The sequence below is a fragment of the Diaphorina citri genome, unplaced genomic scaffold (assembly GCF_000475195.1).
Source record: "Diaphorina citri unplaced genomic scaffold, Diaci psyllid genome assembly version 1.1 scaffold250, whole genome shotgun sequence".
Taxonomy (NCBI): Eukaryota; Metazoa; Arthropoda; class Insecta; order Hemiptera; family Psyllidae; genus Diaphorina; species Diaphorina citri.
In genome coordinates this window covers 215,849-229,988 of record NW_007377687.1, presented here as the reverse complement: position 1 = coordinate 229,988, position 14,140 = coordinate 215,849, and the positions used below count along the sequence as shown (strand labels likewise).

General features: G+C 39.2%; 2 protein-coding genes across 3 annotated transcripts; one reads left to right on the top strand and one right to left on the bottom strand.

Annotated features, from left to right (window-relative positions):
- The first annotated feature begins 1,893 nt into the window (after positions 1 to 1,893).
- LOC103506604 (protein TIPIN homolog) lies at positions 1,894 to 5,270 on the top strand. The gene is made up of 6 exons (XM_008470999.3): positions 1,894 to 2,193; positions 2,838 to 2,972; positions 3,444 to 3,555; positions 4,092 to 4,290; positions 4,614 to 4,784; positions 4,914 to 5,270. Exons 2-6 carry the CDS (start codon positions 2,876 to 2,878, stop codon positions 5,127 to 5,129), a joined length of 795 nt encoding a protein of 264 aa, XP_008469221.1. The 5' UTR covers positions 1,894 to 2,193; positions 2,838 to 2,875; the 3' UTR covers positions 5,130 to 5,270.
- Positions 5,271 to 10,496: 5,226 nt separating this feature from the next.
- Positions 10,497 to 13,381, bottom strand: LOC103506610 (leucine-rich repeat-containing protein 40-like). 2 transcript variants are annotated; one of them, XM_026821632.1, is made up of 3 exons: positions 12,837 to 13,381; positions 12,639 to 12,719; positions 10,497 to 11,290 (listed from the first exon to the last, which is right to left on the bottom strand). In XM_026821632.1, exons 1-3 carry the CDS (start codon positions 13,356 to 13,358, stop codon positions 10,739 to 10,741), a joined length of 1,155 nt encoding a protein of 384 aa, XP_026677433.1. In that variant the 5' UTR covers positions 13,359 to 13,381; the 3' UTR covers positions 10,497 to 10,738. The 2 variants fall into 2 exon arrangements, with proteins under 2 accessions (XP_026677433.1, XP_026677434.1); XM_026821633.1 differs by lacking the exon at positions 12,639 to 12,719 and having other exon boundaries at positions 12,756 to 13,381.
- Positions 13,382 to 14,140: the final 759 nt, after the last annotated feature.

Below are 14,140 nucleotides of genomic sequence, written 5' to 3'. Positions count from 1 at the left end.
GCTCTGTGGATAAAAGTATTAAAAAACCCCCTTACCGTCCTATATATACATAAAATACCTCAACGTCGGAGCGGAGGGGAACACCAGCAAAAAATTTTTGGAGCTGATGCGCCGTCACTTCTAACCTGCTGCCAATTAAATACAAATATATTCCCCTGGTTTATTTTATTTAATCCATGTTTTATAGGCGCACGGCCCTCCGCGCGCTTGCAGTGTTCTGTCAAGCTTCGTTTCGCGCGGGCCGGATATAATTGTGCTTTGTCTCAGTAGCAAGGACGACAATCCGTAAATAACACAAGAGTTGAAGAGAAGAACGATGAACCTCAGAATGGACGAAGAAGTGAAAAGTTTATGGAGCGATTCGTCTTCACTCCAAACGAGACCAAAGTTCTATAAAAGATATGTTAGGTATAGGGAGACATGTCCAAACTCTACTATAAGATGTTCATTGGTATCCATCTTCGTACTAGTCATCGCTAGTGGTTATTCACTGGGCGAAGCCTTTACCTTTATGTAGGCTCATGTACTCATGATGGACCTTTGATCTACTCTACCGAACAAAAATAAAACAAACAAAAAAAAAAAAAATTTAGTTGATGCTCCGACTTCACGTGAGGCTTGAGGTTCGTGTCTCGGCTTTTTTTGGAGCCGTGCGTCGTCGCTTAAGCTCGGGCCCAGAGGACGCACGCCAGGTGGCCCCAAAAGCTTGTGTTGTTTGTAAATCCGTGTATAAAAGTTATCTTTGCCAAACACGAATGACCCACTCAAAGTTTCTTAAGACCCTTTACTCCTAAGTCGGTCCTGATCAATGGACCAACCATCGCGAGACGCAGACGGAACTTCTGCGATCCGGGCCCAAGCTAAAGGCGGGGGCCCGCTAAAATAAGGACTACCCTATTACAAGCAAAGCCTTACCGACCGAAAGCAGGATAGGACCAGAAGGAAGGAGAGAAGCCTAAAGCCCTACTATCCTGGGAATCTACTATTCTTAGTAGGGGCATCATACGGAGTAGTCTACCCGCTCTTCTCTGTGTTATGAAGGGTAAATCCCACGACCCAGTTGTACTCCTTTGTCGGTCTTTTTAATTGGGCAACTTTATAAACGTTTACTTTTTTACTTTTTCCTCATCGTTTAAAAACAGCTACTCACCCTAAGCTTGGCCCTGTAAGACCGTACCGTTCGTCGCGATTTGTGACCTGTTGGCACGTGGGAGCCGGATTTCAGCCATAATAGGTTTACCCTAGCTATAGCGACCGAACCGCAGGACATAAAACTTTGCGGTCATCCATATTTGATCTCGGCCATTAGCTTGGGCCTTGGGTTCGGAGCTCTGCAATTGTACTCATCTTGGGTGACTCCATCTTGACTAAAGAACTTCTATGTAGCATTACTGGCAGTAGTGACTTGAAAAGCCATTGTAGAGCGCGTACACAGACTTTACTATCTCATGGTAATGATACATCCATTATAATAATATATAATAATTCAATAATATCTTTGGGGGTTTTTTTTTTTTTTTTTTTTTTTTTTTTTTCTTTGACATTTTGAGCGATTCTCGAGAAACCCACCCCTGACCCCTGGTCATCAAGACTTTATAAACACCCTGTATAAGTGTACGGTTATTCACCTCTGTGCGGTATTTTCTAGTCGGTACGATTATTCTTATCTGGTGATTGGGTTTGGCAACACTGCTCTTGGTTTGAAAGGGTCCCGTTCACCGAATTTCAAAATTTAATTTTTTTCTGAGAAATAAATTAAATTTAAAGTGACAGAAGTGACTTATACCTCATACTCATACGTCTCAATACTGGTAAGCTATAAAGTACTTGTTCTGGCATTAATTTGAAAGTACCTACTACCTACTATTGAGTGTTTTCTCTAATCTGAAGTGAAAATCATGCCAGAGCCACCTGCTAATCAAAACACGGAAAATGCCTCCAAAACCAGTGAGGTGAACAAAGAAGATGACAAAAAAGCACCTGTGGAGTCATCATTGACTGACCAGCTCAACAAGAAACTGCTCAGCTCTTTTCTGAATCGAATTAACGAAGCTGAAGACAGTGAAAATTCTGGTAATCCAGGTCAAAATCCAAACGACTTTGAATCAAATGATGATGAATGGTGATCTGTAATGGGAACATCATTCAGTCCATGTTGGTATCTACAGAACTGCTCTATACTCAAAACTAAAGGTAAGCACAGGAGTTGATATTTTGGGTATTATGAGAATACTAGAGCTGTATTGTCTTTTTCAGAAACTGAAATGATTTCCTCTCTTCGAGATGGCATGTTCTCAACACTCAATCTTTGGTGGTTGAGAATGTGCCATTTTGGATTTTAGTACCTAAAATGGTACTAAAATCGTTTTTTCAATGCTTTAGTAAGGTGCTACTTAGTGATGGGAAAAATGAAACTTTTCAGGGCTCTGGATCCCAGGTTTCGAAACGCTCAGGTTTCGGATCTGAGTTCCGTAACTGAAACCTTGAAACCTTCGGGTCCGTTAAGTAACGAAGCAGACTTAAGCAGTAAGCAGGGAGGTTTCAGTTCAGTAGGTATCGACATAGTTTGTAGTGCGTTTGTGCTTCTGTCTTTCTCTTTCCTCTATTCAAGTTCCAAAACTTTAACTCAGCGGTTTCATGAAACCGGATCCGTAATCTCGGTTTCAAAACTGTGTTTCAAAACAGTTTCATGAGACACATCACTAGTGCTACTACCCCTAGTGACTGGTATTATACCCTCCACTTGACTAGCTACTCACCTACTCATAATATGAACATCCCCCAGCCTGAGTGGGGCTGGGACTATCAGCATTAAAAATATTTTGTCTTTTTTCCAGAATCAAAAACCAAAAGAGTCCCACATTAGTATCTAGCCATGGCAATGTTGGATGATATATTTTTGGATGAATTGGTAGATGACCCTGAGCCTATGCTCAATGAAGACCATCATCCTGAAGCCAGAGAGAGCCAAGGTAAATATTAGGTATATCAACTCAGTACTTGGTCAAAATAATCAAAAAAGTTTAATAGAGGGAACTGTAACCACCAAGGTTTTACTGTCCCAAAATCAAAGAGAAAAAGAACAGGATTGTAAAAATCTGGTGTGAACATCACACAACTTTCCTCTTTCCATTGAAACATGCTTATTTGAGTGTTCTATAAGTAGTAACTTTTACAATATCTCTAAAATTGTTTTGGCAGTACCTATAGCTGAAAACCACCAAAAAGCAGTCAAAATACTGCAAATTGCAGCACCTACCTTATCCAAACCTCCTAAAGATATTTTCACTGTAAGTATTGACTTCAGATTTGGATTTTTTGCAACTTTTTTTTTATTTATCAATCCAACCTTTCATTCTTTTATCAACATGTGCGATTCCTCTATTTCAAAGGAAGTTCTTCCCTCCAGGTCTACATATTCTCTGTTATTACCTCTGTTTAAGATGAGGATGAGCAGCCCCCACCAAACCCCAGTGAACCTTCAGAAGATGCTGTCCGAGTTGCCCCTAAGAAAAAGGTTATAAGAAATCCTCAGCCCAAACTAAATGCTCAAAGGTAATGCATAGAATATGCAATATTACTCATTATTCTCAAAGCATTCCTTTTATTAATACTGTCATAATTATTATCAGGGGGGTTATGCCTCACAACAAAGCTGGGATTTCTTTGTGTTCAAGACCTATCCTTCCTTCCTATCCTAGACCTAGACCAGGGGTCCAGCAAGTCCATTTTCATGGCCTGCAAAGCTTTTTGGGGGTTTTTCGTGCAAGACCAGTGTAGTTATCATAGAGTCATGGAAACTAAACCCCTTTAGTGTTCAGCTCTACAATTAGGAGAATACTTTTTGAAAAATTTCACCTGTGGCGCTCAAAATTTGGACTACATTTCTGAAAGTTGGGGGGGGAGAGGGTGCTCCCCTATGTACCTACATATGTGGCCCACGAAGTACCTACCAATATAGCATGTGGCCCACATACACATGGAAGTTGGAAACCCCTGACCTAGACCAAGACCAGTGACCTATCCAGTCATCAACCATGCATTAATCTATAAATAGGTATGAACTTTACTTTCTTTTTTTTGTCTTACAGATTAACAGGGCCTCGAGGAATCCAATGCATTGAGCAGTATTTCAAAGATGTCAAATTCAAAGGCAAAGGTCACGAGCTGGCAGATTTGAACACAATCATGAGCAACTTGGAACATTGGGCAAACAGACTTTACCCAAAATCCAACTTTGTTGATGTTCTCAAGAGACTGGAGGTGTTAGGCCATAAGAGACCAGTCATGGTAGGTGATTAAGCCCGAATTCCACTATAGTGCAGGCCATGCTCCAGCAAGTTGAAATATTCCGGTGGTAATTAAATGGGAGTATAGTATTCATATCTCCCATTAGATCATCCTGTAAAACAGTGATTCCCAAAGTGGGGTCCACAGCCGTACTCCAAGACCCGGGGAAGATCACATAAAGTACAGTAAAGGGGCTGTGGAGCATTCAAATAAAAAAAAGGGTTGCATAGAAAATAGTTTGGGAACCCCTGCTGTAAAATATTTAACTGTTCCATTACTCAAATGTGACCTTAAATTGAGAGTGACAATGATTTAAATTTCAGACACACATTAAAAAAATCCGCCTGGGTATGATTGAAGAACTCAACCAAGACTCAAATCTTGTCCTTAGTGACACTGAGACTCCAGCTCAACCACAACAACCAACCTCAGATGATATCTTCAATGACCTGCTGGCTTCTCAACCATCGCAACACATCACTCCTGTAGTCAAGGTATTTATTTTCTCATCTATATTCAGTTTTTCTTATACAATTATTTGTTCAAAGTTTGAACAGATTTATCAACACCTTCCTTAGAGGGCTTTTGGAATCTTACTCGTATATTTATTTTTTTATTCTTAGGAAATAACAGAGGCTCAACGGGAGCGGATGCTAAGGAATCGCCAGATAGCAGAGGAAAAGCGTCTTGCACGGCTTGCGATGGAGGCTGAACAAAAGAAACGTGAGCTAGAGAATGCCAAGACTTTAGAAAATATCGAATTCCAAAATGCTCTTATGGAAAGTGAAGGTATTGATAGACAGAACATTTTGGCACAAAGAGATGCTGATATGGAATAAATGGAAGTAAAAACAATACATTTGCAAGTACAACCTTTTTTGACTATCATTAGTACCTGCATTTTTTCAAATATTTTTTCCATGTTCTACCAATCGAAAAATTTATTTCACTGTATTGTCCAATCTTTTTCTCGTGGTGCATTGAAAGTTGGGGATTCTTAATTAAAATTTCAAAATCGCGCTAGGCCGCGGGTTTAATTCCAGCCTGGGGCGGATTTTATCCTGATGGGATAATGTTCGTTCTTGAAATGGCTGGCTTTCTCCTATCCTGTATTCCTTCTCTCTTCGATTTCGGGATGATAAGACCTTAGCGGTTAGTTCTCTCTCTCAAGTAGGCCGCGGGTTTAATTCCAGCCTGGGGCGGATTTTATCCTGATGGGATAATGTTCGTTCTTGAAATGGCTGGCTTTCTCCTATCCTATATTCCTTCTCTCTTCGATTTCGGGATGATAAGACCTTAGCGGTTACAGTTCTCTCTCTCAAAACTCGTCAAAAATATATATATAAACACCCTGTATACTTCTTAATAAATGTGAAATTCATTATTTTTAATGTAAATAGTAAGTTTGTTGTATTTTTTTGAAATAATCTGAGTTACATGCACTACCATGCAAAAAAAAGCCAAAAACTAAAAAGATTATTGAAAATCTATGGGTATACATTTTTAAGAACATAGGTACATATTCTGAATACATTTTGGCGCGAACGACATTAATAAGTAACAATAATACAAACATGTTAAAGTACCTTTTTGTAAAAAAAAAGTAAGTTTGTTGTATTTTTTTTGAAATAATCTGAGTTACGTGCACTACCATGCAAAAAAAGCCAAAACTAAAAAGATTATTGAAAATCTATGGGTATACATTTTTAAGAATATAGGTACATATTCTGAATACATTTTGGCGCGAACGACATTAATAACAATAATACAAACATGTTAAAGTACCTTATTGGAAGAAAAAAATGACGAGAATCGGGACATAATTCACAAATCTTTGGAAAACAGTACCTACCTAAATAAAATAGTAAGTAAAAATCGTCAGCAAAACTTTTCTCTCTCCCTCTCTCTCCCTCTCTCTCTCTCTCTCACACACACACACACATTTTAATTTAACTTTCTATAGAGATACATAATCTATATCTAAATAAAATAGTAAGTAAAAATCGTCAGCAAAACTTTTCTCTCTCCCTCTCTCTCCCTCTCTCTCTCTCTCTCACACACACACACACACATTTTAATTTAACTTTCTATAGAGATACATAATCTATATCTATAAAAGAGTAAACCCTGACTCATTCATTCATAATCAACGCACAGCCGAAACGGCTGGACCGATTTTGATGAAACTTCGAGAATAGCTTCCTTTTGATTTGGATAGGCTCAGTAAGAACGGATTTTTCGAAACTCGCAGTGGTTTCCAAACTATGACCAAAAAACTACTAAAAATCGTTCATAATCAACGCACAGCCGAAACGGCTGGACCGATTTTGATGAAACTTCGAGAATAGCTTCCTTTTGATTTGGATAGGCTCAGTAAGAACGGATTTTTCGAAACTCGCAATGGTTTCCAAACTATGACCAAAAAACTACTAAAAATCGTTCATAATCAACGCACAGCCGAAACGGCTGGACCGATTTTGATGAAACTTCGAGAATAGCTTCCAGGGAACATAAGAGATTGTATTGTGACTAGCATCAATGTGAGTTAGACTTTTCATATAACCAATATTCTCTGGAAGTGACTCTATCTTATTGTTGGAAATATTCAACACCAACAGGCTTGTTAGATTACCAATATTATCACTAATTTTTGCAATCATATTATTAGATACATTGAACTTGTACAAGTGTGGAAGATCATAAACAGCTTCATTAATCATCTCGAGTTGGTTATTATTCAAAGCTAGTTCATTTAAATTAGTCAAATGTCTGATCTCATCAGGCAGGCCCTTTAAGTTATTATATTGTAGGTTTAATACTTTCAACTCTAAAAAGTTTTGAATATCACTTTTAGAGGGGGAGGAGGATTAGGTAAGGGAGAAGAAGAAGAGGAGAAGGAAGAGGAAGAAGAAGAAGAAGAAGAAGAAGAAGAAGAAGAAGAAGAAGAAGAAGAGGAAAAGGAATAGGAGGAGATGTTTCAAGCAGAACTAGACAAGTGAGACGGACAGTTCCTGTAAGTCATAGGGAGACACATCTAAAATGTATTCCTTGAGTGCAGTTTTGAAAGAATATTCCTTGAGTGCAGTTTTGAAAGAATATTCCTTGAGTGCAGTTTTGAAAGAAGAATTATCAAAATCAAATCATGAATCTTTGTGGTAAAGCAGAGAGCTTTTTCACAACTTTGTGGGTATTACAGTATTATAAGTCTTTCATTTACTCAATTATCATTTTTATCAACGCTCGTTTCTTTGACTTGTTATGCCGCCACTGGTCGCTACTCGATTAAGTAGCTACTCAATTGTCCTCGAGGCTGAGTGCACCCCGAACTCCAAGCACAGAGCCGAAAAAACCTCGGCCCCGCCGGGAAACGAACCCGGGCCTCCTGCGTGCAAGCCAAGTGTGACACCCATTCGACCAAGGAGGTTGCTGCTTGAGATTTTTTTAAAAAAAAAAAAAAAAAAAAAAAAAAAAACAAATCCAAATCCTATACTATTTCAGTGAACTACAAGGAGCTAAGTATTATACCGGGTAGACCTCTTCTACTCTACTGTGTCAACTCTCTACACTCACTCAGCACAGGTTCTGATTGGCTCATATTTGACTCGCCTGACCCTGTATCAGATGATATCTCGTAAGTGTATAACCTATATAATACCTATAGGTAGGTAGAAGTTTTCATTTACAGGCGGACCTGTCTAAGTGGAAACCTGGATAAGGAGGAAAAAATTGTCGGTCCCTTGGATTCCCACTTAGCCAGGTTCGACTGTATTTATATACAGGGTAGAATTTATGCCCTCTCCACTTTTCTCGGAGCCCGTTTGAGGAAAAAAAAAAACACTTTTTGCTTTCTATTTTTTCTTCTTCTTTTTTCCTTTTAGGCGCTTTAACACTATATGGACACATGGACAGTAGGTCGTTCTATAATAATTAATAATATATAATAATATTACCTACATATAATGTTACTCATCATTTCAGACACATTGCCTGTAATGTTACGAAAAGTTCAGTGATGACGTCATTACGATGTATCTCAAAGAATCAGTTCTACCTCAGTGGATTCTACTCATGTTACGTCCGAGGCTTGGGTTCCGGGTTCGATTCCCGGCCTCTAGTTTATACCTATGGCGTTTACATACAGGACGCCAAGCCAGGTATGATTCCATTGGATATACGACTTCGGCCGGGGGGCACGGTTGGTCCAGTGGTTTAGCGCTTGCTTGCCATGCAGAATGTCCCGGGTTCGAATCCCACCATCGACAAAAATTTGTACTCGTTTTTCATTTTTTCATTTGCAAATATTTCAACGGGTTAATTTTTCTGGTGTTCTCATGTTGACCCAGCACCTAAATGGGAAGTATTGTGTCTCTTCTCGCCCATCTGATGAGGCATACTACGGGATGATCTTATCATCTAAGGTCCTATCATCCCGAAATCGAAGAGAGAAGGAAGACAGGATAGGAGAAAGCCAGCCATTCCGAGAACGAACATTATCCCATCAGGATAAAATCCGCCCCGGGCGAGAATCGAACCCGCGGCCTAGCGCTTACAAGGCAGACGCAGAGGCGCTACCAACCAAGCTAACTAGTCTGGCTGAATCCCTCATTTTCCCAGAATTTTGACTTTGAAACATCACCCAGGTAAGCACAACCGTTTCTATTGAAAAATATGGTGCTAAATGTTTGTTGTGTTCGCAAACCCCGTGGCCGGCACGCAGGAGACCCGGGCTCGATTCCTGGCGGTGCCGAGGTTTTTTTCGGCTCTGTGCTTGGAGTTCGGAGTGCACTCAGCCTCGTAGTTGATATTAAAAAAAAAAAAACAAACAAAATAAAAACAAGGCATCTCATCTATTTCCAGGTATACTCATGTACTCGGATGTATTTCCATTTCAAAGCGGTTCACTATTGGTGATCCTACTGATCATGCTTCTACTATGGTTACTTGTAGAATATATCATCAACCTGTACAGAGGATATGGATTGTATAGAAATATCTTGAAACCAGAGCAAACCTCACTTCTGCTTAGCGAGTATTTGAAAAGTGAAGAAGCAGGTAGACTCAAGTACAAGAAGAGAAGTTGAGAACACAATAAATGCCTAAAAACGATGAAACTCTGTTTCGTGTTAATATAGGCCGGGCGGCGCTTTGCTTCGAACTCTTGACGTTCGCGCGCCTCCCGGCACGCTGGATATTTGTACCTAATTTATTTATTTTGTCCCTTATATAAACATAAATTAAACCGTCGTCCAATCTTCACTGCCGCGTAAGTCGAGGTTTTAAAAAACGACCACAAGGGGAGGCCGAGGCTGCAACTCCATAAAATACATATATTCCAAACTATGACCAAAAAACTACTAAAAATCGACCCATGGCCAAAACGGGTGGGTCAATTTACATGAAGTTTGTAAGTAAGATAGTCTTGCCTTTTAGTACTTAAGTAAAGGTATCCTAAGAACGGATTTTTCAAAACTCACAGTGGTGCCCGAATTAGGGACGAAAACGAATAAAAGTATAATACGGTGCCAAAATAGTATGGTCAAGTAAAACGGTACAGTACGTTACGGTCAGGTCAGGTAAGGTATGGTACCATACGGCACGGTACGGTCAGTCAAGTGCGGTCAGGTACAGTTAAATACGATACGATATGGTACGGTCAGGTACAGTCAAGTACGGTGAGATACGGTACGTTACGGTCAGGTCCAGTACTATATGGTACGATACGACATAGTCAGGTACGGTCAAGTACGGTACGGAACAGTCAGATACGATTAGGTACAGTCAAGTATAGTCAGGTGCGGTACGATACGGTAAGTTAAGCTACGGTCACCTACGGCCATGCCTCAGCCACGCGCAAGCGGGCGGAGCCTGCTTGTTATCTACAATATTGAAAGGTAGGTAGGTTAATATGTTATTACAATACAGACTAAAAATGTGACTAGAATGACTAGATCTATTTCCGAGGGGAAAATATTAATACTAAATTACTTTGAATAGTGAAAGTGAACCCTATCCTAAACAGATACCTAAGGTTTGTTCTTGGAATGGTTGTCTTCCTTCTCTCTTTGATACTGGGGTGATGAGATTTCCATTATTACATTTCCCTCTGTCAAACTTGTTTAAACAGACTGGATGTCATCCAACTTACACAGGTGAATTTGTAAGCTTGATTCGAGCCTTACATCCAATCGTGTGTGCTGACTGGGATGTTATTACAATACAGACTAAAAATGTGACTAGAATGACTAGATCTATTTCCGAGGAGAAAATATTAATACTAAATTACTTTGAATAGTGAAAGTGAACCCTATCCTAAACAGATACCTAAGGTTTGTTCTTGGAATGGTTGTCTTCCTTCTCTCTTTGATACTGGGGTGATAAGATTTCCATTATTACAGTTCCCTCTGTCAAACTTGTTTAATAATAATAGGAATGTATTTTGTACTAAATTTTATGTAGAAGGTAATTTATCACGTAAATAACTCAACAAGAATGGTGTTCCTTTTTGAAGGATATCTTGACGAGGGTATTTGAAACAGTTCCCCACCAGATTTAAATGATGCAATTGTTGGGCTAGTCCTAGTTCATATGGAATCTTTCTTATGTTGTTGTTTGAAAGGTCAAGTACTGTTAATTTTTGCATTTTGACTAGTTTTTCAGGTTGATTGATTTCTTCAATATCATTATTATTCAATATTAAAATTTCCAGGTTGTCTAAATGAAATATACACTTGGGTATTTGTTGAAACTTGTTCGAGGATAAATTCAATTCACGGAGATGACCAAAGTTGAAATCAATATCAATAGTTTCCAGCTTGTTATTTTCCAAGTTCATGTAAACAAGATGTCTGAGGTTTAACAAGTCTGGTGGTAGATTTTGGATAAGATTGTGGCTGAGGTCAAGTTCCCGTATGCTGGTAATGTCAAACAGTTTGCTGTTTACCACATGAAGTCTGTTATAACTTAGATCTGCCTGCTCAACTTGTGCTTCTTTAGCAATCATGTACACTCATGCTTACTTGTTAATCAACGAGCTATTTTTTGACGAGTGCGCACCCAAAGGTCATCGGACTTCCCAGTTGAAGTGGACTGTACATCATGATATGTTTACGTAAGATTACATCATGTTTTTAAGAGCTTTTTTTCCCAAGTATGTAGGTACTAAAAAAAAAATAATAATAATAAGTGTTTCACCGACGCGCCGTTTTTGTTTCGTAACAATGAAACAACTGCTACACACATGGACTCGTGTGATTTTCGGTTCGGATCCTTTCGGAGAAAAATCGTAATACGTCAACTCCCAAAACCCTTTATCTTGTTGTGGTTGTTGTTGGTGTTTGTCGTTGGTGTTGTTGTTGTTCTTGTTCTTGATAAATAGGTGGACTTCACGACGATTAGGTCTCCGCCCTAAGTCCACCCGGAAGACCAAGGATACCAAGGACTTTCGGCCAAAGATCGACATCCCCGTTGCGACAACACCCCGTTTTTTCGTCTATGGAGCGGCTCTGCCCAGCGGGACTGCTCCAAATCCTCCTCCTCAAGGCTGGTATCGAACCCAATCCGGGACCTACCATATGGTATATGGTACAGTTCGGTATGCTCGTAAGTGTTGAGGAACAATAATAAATAGGTATGTAGAACAAACCTTGCGGGTAGTGAAGTAGTAGGAGGTATTCCATCCTCTCAAATAGCCGTCGAAGTGAATGGGCCGTCTTCCTCCAGAATACCTTGGTGGTATGTCCGTGAAGTTATGGTTCTTTGGTAGCATGTGCTCTCGTTCATACTCACCTGAAACCAAAATCTTTAATTATTTATTATTAGATACATAATTAGATATATCCGTTATTCTTTATCTTGAATACTATTTTACTTAAGTTATTTTTTTAGCCATCTAGACGGGTTACTTTCTGGATTGCTTTACTGGACGGATTACTTTCTGGTGATCTCGCGACGTGTTGACCCAGCACCTAAATGGGAAGTATTGTGTCCCGTATCGCCCATCTGATCCAGACGTGTCTAATGTAGCAGTTGTTTCATTGCTACGAAATAAAAACGGCGGTGAAACACTCATCTTTTTTTAAGCCAGCCGCTCCGAGAACGAACCTTATCCGTTTAGGATGAAATCCGCCCCGGGAGGAAATCGAACCCGCGACCTTGCGCTTACAAGGTAGGCGCGCTACCCACTAAGCTAACTAGCTGGCCTTCTCTTATCCTGTCATCTTTCTCTCTTTGCTTTCGGGACGATAAGACCCCAGGAGTTACTGTCCCCACTATCAAATTTATTCTTTTATTAAACAGAAATGAAAAAAATCACCTACATAATTATATGTAAGCGCAAAAGGTCTATTCATGTACACTGATTCTGGTATGTTGATCACTTTACATAAAGTAAGTGTTTTAGTTCGGTCTAATTTGTACTTGTCAATATTGATTTCAATTGTACATTCCTGAGAACTCATTCCTCTCATGTACACTGATTCTGGTATGTTGATCACTTTACATAAAGTAAGTGTTTTAGTTCGGTCTAATTTGTACTTGTCAATATTGATTTCACTTGTAGATTCCTGAGAACTCATTCCTCCACCATCCACATTCTGACAGTGATAATCAAGGCGTGATGTTTTAATATGGGAAATGATACGTTTTGAGTCTTGTAGTATATCATTGCGCACAGTTTTGATAGGATTTCCCCCTAGGAAGAGACTTTTAAGATGAAACAAAGAACTCAGCTCACATGGTACATCAGTTAATTCATTGTCTGATAGGTCAAGAATAGCCAAGTTGATTAGATCTCCCACATTGGAACTCACTTCAGAGATTTTGTTGTTCTTTAAATTTAGAAGAGACAACTTGGTCAAAGTAAGGAAATAATCGTTTTCCATGTTGTTGATTTTGTTGAAGCCCAACAAGAGATGTGTAAGGTTTTTGCAATCTGTACAAACTGGTAACATGGTAAGTTGATTATAACTGAGGTTGAGCTCTGTCAGAGAGCGCATGTCTATAAACAAGGGTAGGGAATCAGATACCAATTTATTATGACTAAGATCCAGAGTTTTCAGATGACTAAGCATGTTTATTTCAGAGGGAACATAAGAGATTGTAAAGGCAAGAGGTCCCGCCCGGGGCGGATTTTATCCTGATGGGATAATGTTCATTCTCGGAACGGCTGGCTTTCTCCTACCCCGTCTTCCTTCTCTCTTCGATTTCGGGACGATAAGACCCTAGCAGTTACAGTTCCCTCTGTCGAACCTCTTAAAAAATAAAAAATAATAAAAAAAAGGCAAGAGGGAGAGAAAGAGAAGCAGATATACTGACCGTAGTCAACAAAACTTACCTTCTTTGAAGTACCAAGGTTTCGTCCAAACCAAGGTCCCTACACTACATAGCACCAGAGTCAACCTAAACATTGCACAAGGGTCATCCCATGATAATGAAGGTTATTAAGATTTGAGAATTTTGTTTGTACCGGACACGGAATGTAAGTAATGAAGGTTAACTTTCTGTATATGAATGACATCAGACTGAATGTTGCTTATCGGACCATACCATCTATGAGAATTTGATAACACTATCACTGTCTATTATCAGATATAGGTACAGCTGATGAAAATGCACACGCTTCTTTATCAAACATGTGATGGCGGAAATTAATGGTTATTTATTTTTATTCACAAATTCTCATTTGAATAAATAAATGCAATTTATTTGTGTTATTATGTCGCAACTTTTGGTGACCACTGTAGCAATATGTAGCCTTGTAGGATTTTTTTTTCTTTTCAAATAGGTACCTGCATTTATCTCATTTTTTTACAAGCATTTTCTTTTTTTTTTTAAAAAAAAAAAAAAAAAAAAC